The sequence below is a fragment of the Phalacrocorax aristotelis genome, chromosome 16, assembly GCF_949628215.1.
Source record: "Phalacrocorax aristotelis chromosome 16, bGulAri2.1, whole genome shotgun sequence".
Taxonomy (NCBI): domain Eukaryota; kingdom Metazoa; phylum Chordata; class Aves; order Suliformes; family Phalacrocoracidae; genus Phalacrocorax; species Phalacrocorax aristotelis.
Window position 1 is genome coordinate 1,937,308 of NC_134291.1, and position 21,996 is coordinate 1,959,303.

General features: G+C 46.0%; 1 protein-coding gene across 2 annotated transcripts in view; it reads right to left on the minus strand.

The window, feature by feature from the left end:
* Positions 1-9,168: 9,168 nt before the first annotated feature.
* Positions 9,169-21,996, minus strand: part of SHISA6 (shisa family member 6) — a 264,872-nt gene continuing 252,044 nt past the window's right edge. For both annotated transcript variants that reach the window (XM_075111244.1, XM_075111243.1), the window contains one exon: positions 9,169-13,961. In XM_075111244.1, coding sequence (XP_074967345.1) covers positions 13,411-13,961 — 551 coding nt within the window. In that variant the 3' untranslated portion in view covers positions 9,169-13,410. The remainder of the gene's footprint in view (positions 13,962-21,996) is intronic.

Genomic DNA, 21,996 nt, shown 5'->3' on the forward strand with positions numbered 1-21,996 from the left:
TACTGTTTATTAAAAAGAACGAAACTGAAGTGATTGTACAGGATTACACACAGCTCTAAAACAGTTAGGAAATACCAACACAGAATCAGCTGTGCAGCCCAAGGATCCATTAATGATTAGAAATAACTTTTCTTGTGGTCCTATCTCATTTACTGCTCAAACCAGACCTTCTCTAGGGATGATCCAGGGCTGAGTTCTGAAGGGACACTGTTGTCTGTAGATCCCTACCTCAGGTTTGGAAGCAGTTTCAGGCATGGAGCAGGGAAGAGCTGCTGACTGGTGTTGGATGGGGTCATGGGCAGAATTCCACCTGGAAGTTCAGTGTGTGTGTCTCCATGTGCTGCCTGGATAATCATTGCCAAAACCAGTGCTGATGGTGTGCCTCATTTTCTGCTTATGGTGGCCCCTGATTTGCAGGAATATCCCAAATTCATAGCTGCGGCTGAGCTGCAGCTCAGCTTTTCCTTTAAGCCCCAAAGGTGCTGTATGATGGCATATCTTACAATAATTAGTTCCTTTTATAAACCTAGCCCTCATAATGCACCAACACAATTACTCTTGCCTTCCCAAGACTCAATTCTTTCTGTACAAAGAGGATACACTGGCCCTTCATCTGGGTGTCTGGAGATAAACTTTCCTCTATACAGCCTCATCTATGCTGGTGATGAATGCCACAGAAAAGACTTTTAGAAACGAGTCTTTCCTTTTCCAGCAGGGGTATGAAATGTGGACAGTGAAAAAGGCCCTCTCTTGGGACAAGGACTAGGAATTTGTCTCTCATCTGCTGTGAATACCAGGCTGATCAGCGAGCAGCCTAGGGACAATAACAGATGGCATTTGCTTCACCAGAGGAGGAGCTTTCAGGCTGGCCATGAAAGGAAGTGGCACAGGACCTGAGCGTTACAAACTGAGGCATAAGGTAGGACAGAACAAAGGTTTTCTTTCCCAGGACTTCAGAGACAGCACGAGCATGAACTCAGAGACCCCTACTCAGAAGGCACAAGCACCCACTATTTTAGTTAAAGAGGGTCACCGTCAGCAGATTTAGGTTATGAGATGTGCCTCTGACCAATGGACACGGCGGTGCACTCATTGGGGCGAGAGGGACAGTCAGGACCACAAGGGGTTCTAGCCAATAGCAGAAGCTTCAAAGTCTTTGAATGAAGCTTTCTTTCATGCTGACAGGGGTTTAATGGCAGAGAAAAGACCAGTTTTGCCTCTTCCCAACTAGCTTCATATACTTTTTGCTGCAGAAAAGTAAAAGGATTATTGCTTTCTCTCAGGTAGCTTCTTGTCGTAATGCTTGCTTATTATCACTGCATCGCAGCTCTTTGTTGTGCTTCTGCAGGGATGCTGGGCTGCTGGCAGTGCATCTCCTCCCCATGCCTGCTCTGTGTATCTGACCAGCAACCGCCCTGCCCTGCATAGACAGGTTCCTCCCCGCCTCTCAGCCACTAAAGCAACTTCGGCATACATCGTAGTGCATGTTCCCTGCTTGCATGCTCTGCCATGATCTCCCTGTTGGGGTAAGTCAGTCTCAAGTTACACATGAGCAGCGAAATGTAGACATAAAAGATGATTTAAAGGAGTGCTGCAAGCAGCTCCTCTTAGTTCTTTGCACCCTTTCCTCAAATGGTTTGATTTATCAAAGTCCATAGCCACCGGGGAACATGGTCATACCATCAGCAGGAGGCACATGGCTGTCAGCATCCCTGGCTGGATGTTCATCTCCAGCATTGTGGATGGGGCCAATTCAGATCTGAGCTCTTCCGTCCAAGACAATGCTCGCTGTGTCACCTGTGCAGCAATGACAGTATTACAAAACAGATGCATCCTGCTGAGCCAGCTACAAGGTAAGTCACTGGCGCTATGGAGCTGAGGTATGGCTGTGGCCCATCCGACCATGCCAGTCTGTGGCAGGAGCAATGAACACATAAGGTGTACACAAAGCTACCCAGAACAGACTTACTGTAATAAGAGAGAAGGAATGGATGTCTCTGTCTCAGTCTATCACATCAATAACACTTTTTCCTGGACCTATTCCTGAATTTTCAACTGTAGTTAACCAAGCTACATGCTTGAAGGTGAAGGGTTGCTGCCAGCCCCTCATTCATACATGGAGTGTCTTTACCCTCCAGCAGCCATCCTGTGAAGTCCCTGCTCCTAACCAGGGTCTTTCTGCTGCTTCGAAGCAAACAACTACAGAAGGAGACTGGTGGTTTTATAGTCTATTCATCTGCACAGCAGCCATCACCCCTTGATTGTTCCAAGACGCAAAGTCTAGAACATCTTTCCCTTTCACAGTTCAGTGTTGTGACTGCCTCTTGTATTGGAGTTGCCACTTGACTTTCCTGGTGGAAGATTTGCCAACAACCAACTGCCAGACTTGTGGGCTTTGTGAAAGTGTCTGAGTCACACAGCTTGGCAAGCGACACACCTCCTGCTGACCTAGAAAGCTGCGTGGACCAGAGTAGTCGTCTTCTTGTTAACGGCCAATAACAAGGTGGAAAAACCTAAATACTGGACTTAACCGGTCAAAGAAGAAGACCACCTGGCTAAGTCTGTGATACGGGTGTGCTCAGTGCATGTGACCCAGGGGTTAGCACAGGACCAGCAGGTTGGTTGGCAGGGTCAAAGAGGCTTTCACGTGTTTTTAGATGCTAGTGTGAGCAGATCCAACCCTCGCTGTCCTAAAGACATGGCCTAGATTTTCTTCTTCCATTTCCCATTACAGCTTGGAATAGAAACCTCTGTAATATTTCACGGTCCTTGGAGGACTCTCCAAAGGAAACAGTGCTAGATAGGTCAGCTCCTGGCAGACGAGCCTGAAGCACAGACCCTGCAACAGCATAGACCCTCCTGACTTCCCAGCACAGTGCTAGATCTACAAATCCCGATGGTCTGCCTGAACCACATGCTCCCCTGTGCTTGACCACTGCTTGTGCTGGCAGGTGCGGTAATGACCAAAGGTGGCCATAGAAGTCCATGCTATTCTTACAACAACCCTTCTCCCAGGCTCCTTCAGTGTCCTACTGCTGTCACTAACACAGAAGGTAGGTGAAAACATGGGTAAGGGTTGGGTAACCCAAGGGCCAGTGCCAAGAGGGCAGCTGGATGGGGCAGACCCGACAACTGAAGTAGGAGAACCACCCCTTGCTGGGGACACCTTCAGTATCTGGAGGGCCTGGGTAATCACATCCAGCTATAAAGTATGGTGCCTGGGTGACTTTGCTGGTGGGAGCTCGAACAGTGCAGTTGTCATTCACCTATTAAATATGTCAGAATTAGATGACCCAATGAAAAAAAAGTCCCTCTGTAGGCCTCCCCAGAGGACAACTGGTAGTAGGCATTTATCTCAGCTTGCACTGAGACATCTAACTTTCAGCTACCGAAGCAGGGACAGATGAATCCCGGCCTGAAAGGACTGAGGTGGATCCTGAGCTTTGTTGCAGCCAAGCAGAGTTTTGATCACTGCAGACACCTTAGTTCAACATTTAACCCTACAAAATCCCTGAGCAGATCCAGCTCCTAAGGAGTTCTGAGGCAGCAGTTTGGCACTACATCTTCTGAAAGACCATTAAGTCAGCCCTGAGTTGATCTCTGACCTGATGTAGTCTCGTGTGAAGCAAGAATAGACAGCAAGATGAGCAAAAAACCTTCCCTGCCATGTTTGGACACTGAAATGGACACATGCTGCAAACCACCCTTGAGATTTGTCCTCTGCCCTCCACTAGATCTTCTTGTCCCACAGCAATCCTGTGTGGTTATTGCAGAGCTGAAGCACACTGCTCTTTTGGCAGATGCTGAGCTTTGTCGGCAGCTCAAAGTTCAAATTAAAATAAACAAACTGCTTCCCAAACCCAGAGGCAGAAAAGAAGAGCTTCTACCTGGCTTTTTGACAAGAAGAGAGATGGGGGACTGCGTTGTATTCCCAGTCTGCTCCTGACTCACTCTGTGACTGGGGTGAGTCACTTCCGAAGGTCTCTCCTTCTAATGTCCTCCCCGCTCTGCAGGGAATGGTAATGCTCCTGAAGGCTCTTGCAAAGCTCCATTAATTATTAAATGCCTTTAAATGTGTTACTGCCTGGGAGGAAATGCCTTGTGGAAACAGATCCCTCCTTCATTGGCAGAAAACTCTTCCAGGTTTGAAGGGAGCTTTAACTTACAGAAGAGCTCACCAAATTGTAGGTTTTGTCTATGAAAATAGCTGAGAGAAAAGCTGTTCAAAGAATTACTGTGGCAATAAGACTTGGCATTAGCAGCTACACAGCATTTATTACAGCAAGAAACACCACCCATATAGCGTCTCCTTGATAGTTTGTTCCAGTGATAGTCTATCTGGCCTCAGCTTTCATCAGTTGGTTCTTCTGATGCTGGATTAAAGAGCTCTTTAATACCCTACAATTTTCACCCCCTAAAAATGCTTCTACTTAGTGACCAAGTCACCTCTCAGCATCTCACTATGAACTAAAATGCTGAGCTTTGTAAAAACTTCATAGAAAAGCATTTCCCCAGCTCAGCTTTGGGTTGGACTGCTTCTCCACTGACATCTATATCCACCCCCGAAGCCCTGCTCCAGTTCCTGCAGGCCTGATTTCGTTTGCAGCATTATGGCACTTTCTGTTCAAAGGACCCAGCCCACCCCTGACTCAGAACTTCCCTCGTTTGTTGCTCTTTGCATCCCAAACCCTCTCTCTTTCCTAGAACTTTAGCAGCAACAATTTCATCTTTATACCTGGATTGCTGAGCTCAGTGTTGAAAAGTGTGTGGTCTTGTGCTAAGTTCTGCCAAATACAACTTGCAACAGCTCTTCAGAGGGTACAACCCACTGAAACCCACTCTTTGACATCTGACAGTTCACCTCTGCTGCATCCCTTTAACATCAGCTTTCTTAAGGATGTGCAGTGATAAAAATCTTAATCAGATTGTCAAGCAGCACATGATCCAGTACTGTAGAAAAGGTTAAATGTATTTCATCTACACATCATCCTTGCCAGCCCAAATTGTAAGAACATTAGAGAATTAATTCAAGTTTGTTTGACAACATCTGCTTTTCTTAAACCCATGCTGACAGGTGTTAATTACCCTGCAGTCCTTTAATTCTTCATAATTTTTCAACATCTTTCCAAGGCAACTGGGAGCAGTGCTAATCCTTAGGTCTGGGAAAATTCCCATATGTTCTGCTGGAGCTCCGGGGCAGCAGGAGAGTTGCTGGGAAGATGTGACTGAGGGAGTGGCCACCCCTCCGACTTGGACTTCTCTCCTTGTTCAGACTTCAACAGCAGCTTTGGGGTCTCCCAGCAGTGTTTCTAGTGTTTGCTTTTCAAGGAGTGGGCACAGTCCTGCTTTTTTTTTCAGGTGTGAGGATCTTAGCCTTCCCAGATGGAGGACTGCTGCTTTGCTAATTGAATGTTTTGCCTCCCTGCAGCTCTGGCTCTGCTCTGTGCCAACACTGGTGCGGGGATGTGATGCCAGGACCCTGCTGTAGGAGTGACCTGTGACCAAGCTATCTCCATCAAGCAGAAGAACCAGCTGGCAAAATCCAGCCCTATTGTTCCTCAGGTAACCCCATACCCATACCACATGCCCATCCCCAAGTCCTTACAGATAAAGACTTTCATTTGACAGAGCCCCTGCCCACAGCTGGTCTTGCTCTTTCTGTGCTTTGTTGCCCCTGGATCCTCAGTGAGGATATCTGCTGGGTGATGGGCACCTGCTCAGCCTGCCCCGTCCCACCAGACGGGTCCTCCAGAACAGCTCCGCACTGGGCACCATCCCCCAGAGTGGTGAGGTGGGGCCTGTATCACCACACCTTCCCCTAGACAGCGCGATAATGAATTATTGCCATGCCCTGGCTAGGTGGGTGCCAGCAGAGGGCAGGGACCTCCTGGGGAGATGCCTGCTGGCGAGATCCTGGCTGTGATAGCCTGTGCTGGGGTGGGCCAGGTGCCCACTCACTTCCATGACATCCACCAAAGTGTCCCTCCAGTCACACATGTGAAGGTGCACCCCGCACTGCAGGGGCGGGCTGGCAGGGACCTCACCTGGGATGGTGCCAGGCTGCCCAGGCCACTGGGGACATGACACCTCACTGGGCCACCACCAGAGATCCTGCAGAGATCACTTAGTAGGGCCAGTGAAGATGGCTTGAATGAAGGCGGGCTAACAGTGTAAGCTCTTCACTAAAGTACTAAAATCAATTATCACAGGAATTGGAAACAGTGGCATTTATTGTCCTTTGAGGTAAGAATTGGCTCCAGCTTCATCTCAGTCATCATTGGCTCTCAGCACCATAAATCCTGCTGTTCTCTTCAATAGCTTTTACGGGAAGTGGAGAAATTCACTAATTCCCCATTGATCCCTCCCCACTTATTAGTGCTAGAAAAGATTGGGTAATTATGAATAGAACTGCCAGGCAAAGGGAAACTTCTCCCTTAAAAATGCATTTTAATTAACTCTGTTGGGTTCATGTGTTTCTTAGGAAGTGTTGATTATGCCTTGCTGACTCTGAGCTCTGCTCTTACGGAGACAGGAGGCCCGAGGGACTAACCTGGCCAAAGGGCTACAAAAGGGCCTGTCTTCTCACTGGACCTACCCTGAAAGATGATTATCTTCTCTTGGTGGTACTGGGGTGTTACTCCTCCAGGCTTGTTTAATCTACCTAAGTTGAGCAGCAAAGCAACAGAAAGCCATGCTTGAGGAAAGACTAGAGGAGAGCCAGGGGCTTGCGGGGCGAGTGATGGTGATGTGACAACCTCTGCACCACCTGAAGCCGGCCGTGGGGAAGGATCCCTGGGGTGTTAGCCCTGTGATGTTATCTCCGCAGGACTCCTGTGACACCCCGTGCCAGAGCTGCAAGGTGGCAGAGAAGGGGCAGGGGCAGAGTCGTGGCACAAGTGGATGAGGAGAGCTTCTCCCAAAGCCCTGCAGTACAGGGGCGGGCTGCCGGCAGCTCCACACTGGGAGGGAAGCACCACCCGTGGCACCTGCCCTCCTTCGTCCGTTCCCAGTACTGTGCTCTGAAATGCTGCTGACGCCTCAGAAACTTTATTTCCAGCAATCCTTCCCAACTACCGCCCATCACATTTTAATGTAAGCAAATTTGCATAACGCTCAAGGCAAATCAATATGAAAATGGAGATATAAAATTTGACATTTCCTCTACAAAAACGCAAGAGAAAAACCCTGCCATGTTTCCCAGCTAGACTTGGTAGTAAGAAACCTCAGACTCAGAGCTGGTAGAAATGAAAATGCCGTTTCACCCTCCGTGGTAGCAGTGGGAGCTGTTTAGTGAGGAACACGCTCTGGCCTCCTTGGCACTTCTCACATCTTGGAAGAATGATGGGGAAACTGCTGTGTGTGTAACAGTATGGCCAGTAGCAAAAGCAAAGCCCCTGTTGAAGCCTCCAGCACTATGGGACATTTCAGAAGTCACAACTTTGCAATACAAAGCTTTCTAGATGGAGAATGAATCATGGGTTATGAATGCAAAATTAAAGAAGGGCAACTTCAAAATAAAATCTTATAGGCTTGCATGACAAAATTTTACCGCAAACAGCAATGTCTTACTTCTCCCCCTGCTATTTTCTGGCATCATGATGAAATGCAGTAAATAAATATGTAAAAATAATGACTCTTCCAGTCCTTGTAGCATTCATTTTAATAGATGCTATTTAACTACACACAGAAATATAGACATCTACCTTTCAAACGCTGGTTACAAAGATTGGGAAAGCTGCCAAGAAAATGCTCTTCTTTTTTCCCCGATAGATATCAAAAAAGAAACAATTTATATGTTGAAATTGCCTTTATTTTTTAATCCATAAATATTTGTTACTGACAAAAGTGGAAAAATCCTTAAGACTCTAAATTTTACTAAACTGATAATATTTTTGTTTACAGTACATACAGAATGTGCTTTTACAGTTAAGTATAACAACAAGAATAATACAGAGAAAAACAGTCAAATACTGCTCATCTTGAAGCTTGTTTAATGGTTAACCAAGAGTCTGTGCAAAGTTACGGATACAAATGTACTTTCTTTTCAGTACTACTGTATAATAAACATGGAATCCATAAACTGGGCTAAAGCACAAAAATATCCACTTAACCCCTCTTAGGAAATATTGTCCCCCAAACTAAAAATATTACAGTAAGAAGTGTCTTTCTTAGAGCCAAGAAATTCTTGCTACAAAAATGTCTAACGGGTTTGCAGACAGAAGGTCAGGAGCCGTTACGAAGCACATGGGCAGAGGGTCGAGGCGGCACGATGCACGTCTCCCTGCAGCGGAGGCGGTGGGGATGGAGACCTCCCGGACATCGTGCGGTCATGGTGGAGACGTAGGACGCTGCTTTGCTCGCTGCTGAGAGCAGAGATCTCTTTCAGATTTACACTAACGTGCTCGAACGGGATCATCCAGCTCTCCCCTTGCCCCCAGGCTGCCAGCGGGTGAAGTGTACGTTGGGGTTTCCCACCTGGGTTTTGGGCTTGGCGGGGGCACCCCCTTGACAGCCAGGAACCAGCTAAGAGAGGCTGGGAATGATACCTTCTACCATCCACTTATGGACATACAACACAGATGTGGCTGTTCTCTAAGAAACAGCCCCCACACAGGCTTATTGCTAACAACACTTTTTATGAAAATATTTAAGCCCCTTTCTCGCATGTTTCTCCTCCCAGCTTTCCACTCGTCTGAAATATACTTGAACATGAAATCTGTATATGTTAATCATATTTCAGCCAAGTCCCTCCTTCCAGATTATACACTAAATCTAAAACAAAACTAAGACAAGCTATTTCTCCATCACATGAACCGAAGAGGGCAAATTGATCACAAATTAGAACACTTCAAATACAATTAAAGATACCCTGTTTGATGATGATTATGTTTGTTTTGGTGGAAGAAGATGAAGACGTTTTCCCAGCTACAAGGAACTACCCATCTCGTACGAAAACTTGAAGCCAAGCTCTTGCAGATTCCTGGGGGGAACGCTTCTGGTAGACACAAGAACAGAAATATGCTTGCGGGAAGCCCAGGTTCATGGGACCAGCTTTGCAGCCAACCCGGCTAGCAGAACCATAGACAGAAATTAAATCTAGACCAGGAAAGGAGGGCTTACTCCCAGGTAACTGCCCCTGTTTCTTCCCACCCACCCACACCCATCCCCAAGTAACAGATCATCATTTATAAAAGGAACATCAAAACATTGAAAAATATTTCATTTTTCCTTAAAACATGATTCACTGGCATTAGAAGACTTTTATGACAAAATCTCCATTCCATGTGGTGATCTGTGTGGTTCATTAAAAATAGTTTTCCACATTTCAAAGAGTGACTCGATATAGTTTGGAAGCTTAGATTAGTGCAGGGTCAGTCAGCACTTAATGACTGCATTTTACAGTATGTATGTGTATATATATGTGTTTGTGTATATATATGTGTGTATATATATGTATATATACATATACATACATGTATCTGTATTAATGAGAGAGTTGTATAAAATCCAGTGCAGCTCACTATTATGTGTCACTGCTTGGGGAATGCAAATAATTATCAGTTTGTAGGACATAATTTAAACTTTTCTACATCACCCTCCCCCAGTCCCTGCACATGCACTCTGGGAACTGGATGCTCCACAGATGTGTTTCCACCTGTGGGTTGGACAAAAAGACAGATCAATTCTTCAGAGTATATTAGATTAATCAAGGCAGATTATATTTTACTGTACAGAGGAATGGGACTGCTTCCTGGTTTTCTCCTGAGTGCAGAATGTTGTGACTTACACATGAGGAGAAGAAAGCAGAAAGGTCAAAGTGCAGGTAACAGCACCCCTTAGAGCTGCTGCCTGCTGGGGACCCTGACCAGATGGAGAGCAATGGGGTATCTGGAGAGCTGCATCCCCCCCACCCCAGCACTCTCATTCTGGACAGACACTGGATTGCAACACATCAGGCGTGATGTGGCAGGACAATGATGGAAAACAATGTTATTGATAAAAATGCTTTGCTGTTATACAGTGTCTTTGTGAGAAGGTCTCAAAGCACTTCATAGACATCATGGTATGAACCCTCATAATGCCTCTGTGGAACAGGAAAGGGTTACTATTATCATCGCATGTTGACCACAGGGAACTGAAGTGCTGGGGACCAGGCTGTGGATCATGACACCCGGTCCTGGACCAAGTGACCTTTCAGGGACAAACTCTTTGAGGAATAAGGAAAAATGACCTAAGAACACCTGCGTGTGCTGAAGTGCCATTGCTGTAGCTACCAACCGATGCCAGCACACAAAGCAAGTCATGGGAACACACGGTGCGTAGGGACAAATTTTGGTCATCCAGGGCATGGTGCCTTCCCAATGAAATTTGCTGAAAATTTTCTGTGGAGGTGGCAGAGTCCCTGAAGGGATTTGGCCTAGAAAGTCTTTTTGATTGTTCTTTTGGGACACATCTGCTTGAAACAGTTGAATGGATGGAAGAGATGAGGAAATGGGGCTAAGATTTCTTTGGAGGATTATTGCCCAGGTATGACAATTTAGCAGAGGGCCTATGATATTTGTCAGTCAGAATAAGAGAAGGCTCGGAGGTCAAATGGCCTGGAACACAGCACAGCATCTGCACGGGCTACTTGAGTGAAAATTTTCCATATTTGTGTCTGGTCCAGCAGCTTCTTCATTCATGATGGAACATTTAGATGAAGACTAGAGCTTGAGACATACAGCTATAGAAGTGGAAGGAGAGGAGTGTTCACCCAGCCATGGCCTCACATGGTCATCTCTGCTCCTCCAGCTCTGCCACCTCAACTCCTGGAGACTCCAGGGTAGACTCTCCTCTCCCACAGTGTTCACATCTCCCTCCTTGTAGAGGGGAGACCCTGGCTTTGCTTGGGCCAAGAGAGAATGGAAGAGCCCCAGAACCTCAGCAGGGACCGCCTCCCCATCAGCCATGTGCGTTTCTCTTCTCTTTGCAAGGGTCGCAAACTTCAGTCTGTGGGAAGGCCAGCAAGAGCAACAGTTTCACAGGGATTGCCTTCTGTGAAGAAAGATCCAGTGACTGAGCTGAGGTGCTTGGAGGTAGTCAGGGGAGACAAGTGTCCATCAAGGGAAGGGGTCAGGAAATGAGGTGTGAGCCTTTTCTCTCTCATCCCTCCCATGCCATGAACTGCCACCCTGATCCACAGACAGTTCTGGTTGTTGCCCAGATATATTTTGCCCAAGGCTGCATGGTAATGACCATCTGAACCATGGAGACTAAATCAGAGTCTCATCCTTGCCAGCTCAGTTTCTGTCAAACAAAGCCCCTGCACTTCTCACAGATGGAGTCCTTTCCGAACACAGACTCCATCAGGTGGGGCAGAAGAAAGCTCATGAACTAGAACAAGCAGCCCCAGGACAATCTGGGAAAGAGAAAGGCCACACGGCCACCCCACTGAGGCCTACTTTTAAAGACAGCATGCTCCTCCTGCCTGCCCTGCACCAGAAAAAACTGATGTTGCACCGTAAGCCTCCATACAAGACTCAAGCTCACAATAACCTGCAATCATTGCATGCTACAGGACCAACGGGTTGAGCTGGAACCGTAATTAAGGCCAGGAGGTGGGAGGTATTTGAGGAAAGGGAGAAGGGCAGAGCTAATTTAAATGTTTAGTGAAAAAACATGTAGGAAAAGACTCAGTGCGTGAATGTAGGCCATGAAGAGAGAAGTACTGTATGGGAACGTGTTTACAGCCTGAAGTCAGTCGTCACTCCACCTGGAGGAGGGAACACGCCTGCTGTTCGGATTCACGGCATGGGTGTGTGCATGTGGTGGGACTTTGACTGCACACCACAGACAGTGAGTGCTGGAGAGTGTCCAGCACTAACGGTTACAGCACTGGGTCTAGCTGGCCTTCAAAACCTCTGAGACCCTTTCCTGGCTGCAGAAGTATGTTCTAGTGTGAGTTAGTTCTACAGAATTCGGTAGGAACAGAAATACAAGGGGAAAAAAACCCAAACCAAAACCAAGAGAAAACAAGGCAAAGCCCAATCTGGCTAGAAAGCCAAAGATAAAACTCTCACAAATTCTGGACCCACGAGTCTACATTTTAAAGGTTTTACAAATATACAGTATCTAATTAGCATTATATGAGATATACAACATGCCCATTTATTATAATTATGTTGGATATATAATTTATATGCGTGAAATGTAACTGTCTTCATGGTTAGGATTGTACTCAGTGGAACTGGAATTTGGGAGGTTTTCCTGGGGGCCATTACATGGAGCGAAAATCATGGAAAATTACCGACCTGTTTTTCGGTAGACAGACACCCTCAGCTTTGTGGTTCTGCTAAGGGCTAGAAAAAGATCTGCTACATATGGAGCTCTAGGCTGTAACTGATAGGAGAAAATATGTTCAGAAACAGGGGAACTGGGCCAGTGGAAAATGCTATCAGGAAAAGAAACTTCACGGGAGAAATCCAGGCTCAGAGAAATATGTGGTAGCCTTGCCTTGCAGGAGTCTTGGTGGAGTCAGGACTTCCCCCAGCACAGGTCAGCAGTGCGAAGCTGAACAAATTATGGTGCTTTAGGTTCAGCAGTGGCAAGAAGCTGGAGGAAGAGAAATCCTATTCCTCCTTCCTATTTACATGCTGGAGACACCAAGATACTAGAATGAGTGGAGAAAAGGGTCTAACAAGCATTTCAGCATATTTGTGCTTATTGAACACATCAACCCCACTACTTCCTACACTGAGAGAGCAGGCGATTTGTAGGCACTAGTATATTTTTATCTTATGAGTATATTTAATATAAACTAAAACTTTATTTCTCAGCCAGTCTATTCTTGTCCCTAGATCTGCCAGTCCCCTAGGAAAGTCTGCCCTTGAATTCACTCCAAGGGTGAGGAAGAACAGATGTATGGGTGCTGGCTGACATTGTGCAGTCTGGAGGTGATTCCCAGCAGCCAGAAGCTTACCTACTTGCTACAGAAAGGCCAGACATGAGGACTGAGAACAGGACCCCTTCCCGCCAGGATGGGGTGCTGCATTTCCTCCTCCCTGTCTTGGGCTGCATAAGACTGCTTCTACTCGTAGCAACTGAGAAGTCCTAAATTCATAAAAACAATGAGATAATGCAGGTGAGCCCTTGGAAGGAGCCATCTACTACTATGGCTTTCTTTGACAGAAACTGATGCACATCAGGAAATTTCCTCTGTTATCCCTCTCTATCGCCTGTTCGCTTGCTTGAGTTCTTCTTATGTCACTGATGAAAGGGTGGCTTTAAAAACAACAAGGTGGAGGGGACTGTCAGAGAAGTCTTTTCAGACACTGAGTTATTAGAGGTTATCTTGGCCTATAAGGCCACTGCAGTACGGGGTGCTGTGGCCACCCCAGTTCTTAATGAGTATCTACAATGCACGAGGTCATATCAAACAGTCACTTCTGTTTTGCTCGCTGTGCGGTAGTGATGGTGGTGTCCTGGAATATAATGCAGTTGTTCTACCGTGTTGTGCCGTCGGGAGGCAAATGCTTGGCGCTTGGCGGAGGTTGGGTTCATACCTAAGGTATTGTACAAGTTATTTGAGGCACTAGGATGGGAGTGCATTTTTGTCATCCTGTAGCGATCCAAGACAGGTGTTGATACAAAGACATCTGTGTGTGACAATGCCCGCGACATAGACTGCTCGGGGTACCCCGACCGCTCTGGGGAGAGCAGGGGGTCTTGGGAGTGGAGGCGCTCTGCAGACAGAAGCTGCTCATCTGAGAGGATCCGTTCATAGGACATGCTAAACTCCTCGGGCATGATCCTCTCAGGAGAGAGCACTCTGTCCTGGGACATGGCCCTGATGGGACGGCGAGGCCTGTCCCTGTGGTTGGTCTGCTGAGACATTTTGATGACGTTGATAGGGAGCGTGCCGCGGGCTGCCAAGTCAGGCAGGTGTCTCCTCCTCATGTAGTATTCATCAGCCTCTTTGTCAGCTGCGGGAAAGGAAAGGGAACAGTTAGAAATGACAGAGCGTTGTCCCACGGGGTGAAAAAAGGATGTTTACAGCACACAACCTTGGAGCAGCCTCCTGGTGAGACCCAAGGGACCATTACCAGCAGCTGGACCTGGGCATGGACATCCATGTCAGGGTGCTGCCTGTCAGAGAGACGCCAGCCCTGTGTGGGTTGTGTCACCGTGGGCTTATGACAGAGAGAGAGAGTTATAATTGCATGCAGACAGGTATAAATCCCTGTGCAGTGCATCACACCTCCTCGCACCGTGACACAACAGACTCCATATGCTGTTGAGCCCAGACCATGGCAGTGTATGATTTATACAAACAGCACGTTATGGAGAAATTACCAAATGTGGCCTTCACAATACACTTATAAAGAAAGCACAGGGACGGTGAGCTGAGGCAGGCAAGTTCCCCATTTGAGAAAACTCATACTTCATTTCTGGCCTCAGATGTGGATGTGTTCTGGAATCCATGAGTACCCTCATCAGTTTTTAATCATTGTTTTTGAATATTTGTAAACGTGATCACAAGACAGGTTTGGTGGGCATGGGATGCTCTCTCTGAGACACTGAATCATCTGCCTGAGGTTTCATTTTCCATTTTTTCGGTCACCTTGATTGCTATAATAGAATTTATCCCATGGAATGCTTCTTTCTCAGTTTGCTTCTTCTATGTCTTAAATGATATTTTTGTTGCACAGAAACTCAGCACACACACACATCCACTCTCCTCTTTTTGCCTTTCCAACAAAGTCTTCAGACTCAGAGAGGATGTTGGCTGCTGCAGATGTACCCTGATATATCACTTTAATCCTACAGCATCTGGAATGAACTGATTCAACCAACCTGTATTTTGAAGAAGCAACTCCACAATTATTTCAGATTAAGAAAAAACAAACAAACCCTACAGACCCTACAGAAACACAAAAACTTTCTGGTAAACCCTTTTGATGTTCATATGCCTTAAATTGGGGAACTGGGATTACCTACCTGGAAGGAGGTTTAGTAGTCCTTGGCCTACAACCCAGTGTAGCTTGTGAACTGCCATAGTGTATCTGTGGCTGCAGAGGTGAAAAGCACGGCACATCAGTCCTTTACCAGGAGTACACTGTCATAAGTGGAAGAGCACAAGGCTCACCTCCCTGTGTCAGGAGATGCAAGCATGTTTAATGCTCAACACTCATCATCTGTATGAGCCTGGTTTTTTTGATGCATCCAAAAGCATCTCCCATCCTTTCTGGCTCATCAGTGACTTCAGAAGAACCCAGAGAGAGACTCATCCGGGACCCCTGGCAGGCAGCCATCCTATCCTTGGAGAAGACAGCACAACACCCACTGGTGTGCAGGAAGGGCATTCCTCATGCAAAGGTAAAGCAAATTTCTCCACCTTACAGAGGAAACAAGGTCTCTTGCAAAGTAACTTTATGGGAGCAGCCTGGCATAGAGACTACAGAGCTGGGAAGTCACACACACAACCCAAAAAGTATTTTCCCTACCAGTCTTGCACCAAGCATTGATGGACAAAGACATCATCTCCTATATGTCCTGGCCAGCTTCTGGAACCTATCATAAAATTTCTTTAGAAAGTCTTTTGCTTACAAGACAAGCACGATGAAGATATATGATAATGATAATAAAGAAGAACCCAATTGATTTTCTCAGCTCCACTATTTCATTCGGTAGTAGGTGATGTAAGATGGGAAAGTATCAGATGGTGGAAGAGGAAAATTTCACATGCATGGAGTTTCTGAGGATGTTTGAGTGATAAAAAGAGCAAAGCTCTGCTGCAGGACAGTCTGGGCAATCATGAGGTGGGTGAGGTAGCTGGTCCCACTTCTGATGCTTAGAGTCTCTGTAGGCATTCAACAGACCTAGTAATTAAATACGGTGTGGAAATTTCCTATTTCTTCTGGCATAGCCATAAATCTGTAGGTTTTATGCATCACATTGGCTGAGAAATTAAGACAATTGACTGGCTGTCCCATGTGGCAGAGTGGTTTTGGAGGAAATGTCAATGTCTTACGATGTGTGATTGGTGCTGACAACATCCCAGAAGTTTGCTTACAAGAAAACAGTTACACATTGGTGCCTTAAGGTCCCCAGCCAAACCCTGGAGTGCTGTAAACTGGATGATCTCACTGAATAATCTCCTCATCTCCTCTCCCACACATTCAGCGTTCTCTTCCGTGCCCCCTGGACCCTTCTCCTCATGGTCCTGCAAACAGTCCACATAACCCAGTGGATCTGTGAGGAGGGTGGTTGATCCCCCTGTCTCAGCGTCCAAAAACACAAGCTGAGAACATGTGTGCTGAAATGCATGTCCTGTTGGCACCGCTGTTGCTGCCAACCTCTTCTTTATAGCCTACACACCACAAAGCGTGAAGATTTCCCAGAGCTCTCCTCAACTGGCATGATTGCTGCTGATGGACTTTGCTCTCCAGATTGTACACTTTAGGATTGAGTCTTTTTTTTGCAATCAAAATCTTCTTGGAAAAGTATCCTGTTGCAAATGTCAGACAGTAGCTCCCCTGGCCTCGAACCCTTGTGTCTCTAAAAATCACCTTCTACAAAGCCTGCGAAGGACTAGGGAAATTCCACATGGCCTGAGTAATTTTAGAGATTTTTGTTCTATGATGTGGCCATAGACTGACTTGCACACACTTAGCGTGCACAGGCTTGATACCGCTGCTTGAAGCTGGGTACAGAATAGGAGCTAAGCCATTAGCACTCTGGCACTTGGCCTCTGCTCCGGATGAAAGAAATTCCACTGGATTTGCCCGACATACGCTAAATAGGTGTAATTAAAGCAGAGAACATTCCAAACAGAGATGTGCTTGGATGCTCACAGCTGGTTGTGGTAATTGCCAGCAGGAGCTAAACCAGCTTACGCCAGGTTTACAGCAGTCTAAGTCTGCTGGTGAGGTGGCAGAATCAGCTGACTAAAAGTGGTTTGAAGTTGTTCCTTAATAATTTGGATAAAAAACCACAACATGGTCTACACTTTAAAAGTTTCACCAATTAGGAGCATTAAAAATATCCTTTCCTTCCCATCCCTGTAAACAGTGTAGGAGTCTGCATGGTCTTTTGCTGGCAGTGACTAAACCATTCAGGGAACTGATTTCATTTCAAAGGTGTTTCTGAGCTTGTACAGGCTGCCTCCTCCTGTGATGCTGAGAGACACATTTAGATGTTGGCACAGCTATTCTGGGAGTATTTTCAGGTGCAGACAAACTTCACATCTCCATCTCAGAGGAATCGAAGCCGAAACGGCAGTTTCCTGTGAACACCGTGCTGGTTTAAGCAGACACCAGGCAGACATTTAACAGGCTGTTGCCTCTGAAAGGCGGTGTCAGTTCACAAGCTTTGCTGAACCAGTCATGGAGAACTTAGTTCGAAGAGAGGCTGAGCATGTCTTATTGCACGCGTGCCATTGCGCTGAGGGGGAAGCTCAGCACAGCTCTGTAACCGCAACATTTCTGCACCCGAGGAAAGCAGTGAAACGAATACATCTCCAGGCTTTTGTGATTGGAAGCACCAGGTGCTTCACCCAGTGGGTGGGGTGGGAACTGTGGACATCGGGTTGCGTAGTTTGCTAAAATCAAAATGTCTCCAGGACCTGAAGCATTCCAGTGTGATTAATCTCATCCTCATTACACCAGCAAGTTCACTGGGATAGTGAGGCTCTGATACTGCTACCCCTTATTTTTCCATTGACGTTCAAATGAAAACTGACATTTGTAATTTTAGCCAAAATAAAACTACAATCAAATGGGTTCCTCCCTCAAGGATGTGCTTGAAAATTTAAAAATGTGTCCTAGGTGGATTTTTTCCCCCCATGTCTTTCCTCCTTTGCCAGTTTCTGGAACATTGACTAGGGCTTGTCTCACCAAACTTCAGGCATGTTTGAGTGCTTCATCTCATTTGGCTTTAAGATAAGCTGATTTGCCCTTGGGCAGCTTTTTTTCCCCTTCTCATTTGGAGGGAGAGCCACAATGAGTGCTCTTACTCACACATCTCACCTCAACATGTCTAAGATGCCATCGCAGAAAGACAGAGCACAGCTCCTCTGACACTGTAATTAGAGAAACAAGGTACATTTGTGGCATTCTGGGAAGATAGTGTGGAAATGCCAAGGATATTTTTTCTTCCCATGGTTGTATGTTAACATGGTTAAATATGTACCTATGTGTATGTATATAAGGCCATCATAGTAATTTCTTTGCTTTTCTTAAATGTAATTCCTTTGCTTTTCTTTCTCTGCTGCTCCAGTGTATTTCCTCTTTGGTCTTGTCTCTCCTGTTTTAATTGGCTTTAACATTTTCAAGCTTCTTAGTCATTTGTGATGATTCTTTAGCCAAATCCAAGTGGTTTAATATGCCTGAAAATATTAGCTTCCTTCCTGACTGACCTTTCTCACTTAGCTGGAAACAGCAATTCCCTGGAGAGCTGGGCAGGTCAGAATTAATACGGCTGCTCTTGCTCAGCCGCATGTTCCCACACACCCACCACTCCTCTTTCCACATGCTTCCCACAGAGGTGGTACCCTGCCCCTCAGGGATCCTCCTACCTGGCTGCACGGGCAGCAGCCCCAGGTGGGTTTCCTGTTGTCTGTGCCATGAAGTAAGAGCTGGGGAGGTAAATAGCCATGAAAGCACATAGCTCACTGCTTGCTTGGGACCTAGTTCTGGCTGGCTTCTATGCACCCAGCAACCTGTTTCCTGCTCCTCTGTAAAAGGCCTGGATGCCTTCAATCTCTTGCTCTGGAAGAAGAAGCCATGGTGCTGCTTTCTCAGCCAAATGCCAGCAGAGGTGAGTGCCTGCCCCGCAAATCCAGTGGTGAGGATCTCCCCTCCCCAGGCTGGGTGCATCCCCCAGGGACACACAGGTGCAGGCTCATCTCTTCCTCGTTGCACAAATCACTTAGATGAGTCTCCTAAAGTGGGATGTACTCCATTACGCTCCAGGCATCAAAAGATCGGGCTTGTTATCCAGCAAAGAGCTAGGTAGCTTGCCAGAGCAACTCAAGTGTCAATGAGAGACTGGGACCTTCAGAGGGTTCCTCATAATAAGGAGATGACTGTTCTTCACTGATTATAGAGATGTCTGAATCAAGCAAAGAGAGAAGATGCCTGATTTCTGGATAGCTAAAGTAGGGTGAGGTGGATCTGACAATACCTTTGCTGAGCAATGCCTCATCTCTGGCAAGGAGATACTAAATAGTCTTTCTTCCTGGATGTGCCTTGATTATTCAGTTAAGATCTTCTTAGGCAGAACTGTCTTTCACTATTTGTCTCTGCTAACTGCATGAAACTAAGTGACCTTTAGCTGTCTGGCAAGCCTGAAGAAACCCAGACAAATAGCTGAAACACAGATTTAAAAAGTATCTAATACCTTGTGTTTTACTCAAATAGAAATATTACGTTTGTTAATGAGCTCTTCACAACTTTCTTTTGTTTTAACCATGGCAGGGCATTCATTAGAAACAAGTAATTCTAAATATGAAAAATAAACACCCAATAATTCATTTGCAAAGTCCAGCATTTAGTTATTACTTTTTCCAGATTCTGTGTTGTCTTTAGCTCCTTCACATATCATAAGAATATTATATTTCCAGCATTTTACAAGGGAATGGCTAGGAGCTGGGTGCCTATTTTCCTTTGGCTCCAGAGAAGAACAGCTATAAGAAGTGATCCAGTGATTCTAGAGGTGCTGAATATATGCAAGTCCCGTGGAAGCATGGAGCACTTTGCACTTTTAGAGCTGAAACTGCTTATTTAGTTACTCAGACTTACAGTGTGAGGCAGCTGGTTTGGCATTTGTCAGGTGCTTTGCAAGAGGGTGGGTTGGTGCCTTGCAAAGATGACTGAAGTGTATCTAGACCTGTTACTAACGGGTAAATAGCTGGTATTCCCATTGCAGTGTGCAGGGATTCCCTTCTAGGGTTGATGCTGCTGAAAAGTTAAGGGAGTGAATGAACCTCACTCTTCCCAAAGGCCAAAGACTGTCATGTTCTGACATTCGGGTTGACTGCCAGGTACCCTCTGAATGGGGGCAGGGACGCTAACTGTGCAGAGAGTCAGGAAAAGCTCAAGAGAGGGAGACTGACTATGCTTAAGACATTCTTGAGGAGCTTTAAGCTTGGCACCTTAACATGAGCCGATCTTTGTCATTTTAGGCAAATATCTAGGAGATGCAGTGCTAGAGTTCAATACCTATTCCCTTCTGCTGTGGTCTACTGAGGGGCAGGGTGGACAGGGAGGAGGCCGTCCTTTCTTTAACGGCTGAGCAAAATTTTCTCCACCCGATGGGTCAGACTGCTAAGACGCCCCTTAATAAATATTGCCTCACGCACAGATGGCATTGCTTGGTGTGAGTGAATTTATGCTCAGTGTGAATCAGGTAAGTATTGTAGGAGTAGGTAGAGGGTGGTGTTCAAATCTTACATATATTTCCAAATGTTGGCTGTGGAAGGGGTGGGAGTTTCGTTAGCATTAATTTGTGGTTTTTTAATGTTTCAGTGAGCTACATCAATAACTTTAACATAGAGCTTAAGGGGATTTCACTGCGCTTCTGTGCACAATATGTAAAGCAATAAATGAACCACAGGCTGGAAGAGATCCTGTCCATCCCCTGCACCGTGACAGGAGCAGCCACTGCTGCTGTTCCTGGTGAGCACTTCTCTGACCTGTTCTCAATGCCAGGACAGAGATCTCCCAGACCCTGAATAGGCAATATGTATCTCAGGTAATCCCAGGCACTGAGAATCAATTACAAATGACACAGCAGTTTTTGGGGCTATCCAGGGGCATATATTTTTTGTGCTGAGAAATTTTCATTTCAGCTGAGAAATTAAAACAAATCATCACCTCAAAATGGGGACATTTTAAAGCAGTAATATTACAATGCTGTGACTTCAAGGGCTTTCCAGTATCAGATAGTATCATCAAAGCTGCTCAAGAATATGGACAATTCATCACTGGGGTTCAGCGAGGGAAAAATGCTTGTGGTTGGGGGAGTGAAATCCAAATGTTACTGGGGAACAAAGCACATTTCATAAGCAGAATTGTGCACATGGCACACCGAACAGGGAACATGGCAGGCCTCAATCACAAAATACCTCGTCTTTGTTCTCCAACATGATTAAGCACATGCTTGCTTTTAAGCACATCAAATGTATTTGCTTTAATATTAAACATGTCTGTAAGTCCTACACTGAAGCACCAAGGAGTGGGCTGAGATTTTTATGTGCTACATTTCCATTCAATTTTCTCTTCTGGAAAATATTCCACACAGAGATTTGTTATGGACAGTTCAAAGGCTTCCCTGCCACTTAATTTTGCATGTCTCACTTAGCTGGCTAAATTGGGAATGCAGATATTATATAGACTAAGAAAGTAGTATCTGCTCCTCATCCTCACCTACCTTCAGTGAAGCTATTGCAAGTATAAACACCTAAGTTATTTCTCTAATTTAGGCAGTGTGAATACGTGGCCGCATCCAGAATATGTTCATGGAAAGATACAACCAACCTAGTGTCTGACTCTGGAGAGAGCATTTGCCCACACAAATATCACTTATTTCATATTCCCACCAAAGCTGAAGAGTTTGCCGTCAGTAGAAGTGATGGGCTGGAGCATGACAGGAAAGTTGGCAGAACAATGCAATACATAAAACAGCAAGAAAGAATAGGTACTAACTAGTGTGAACAGGGCAGTGAGCAACATGCTGAAATACCAGAGGTGCACCATGGATCAGGACCAGATCCAGCCACATACACCATGAAACATGGCAGGTCGCAGCACTGCTCAAGGCAGGCAGATGTGCCTCTGCTGAAATAGATGCTCCCACCCATTTCAGCAGCTTTCTGTTGGCCTGAGTTTGTCATCTGGTTCCAACTACCCACACAGATGGTGAGATATCTGCCCTGGGTATGCCAAGGTGAGCTTGGCTGAGCTGAGGCAGCCAGCTTGGCTCATCTTGACTCCAGCAGAAAGAAGAAGGAGTCTCAAA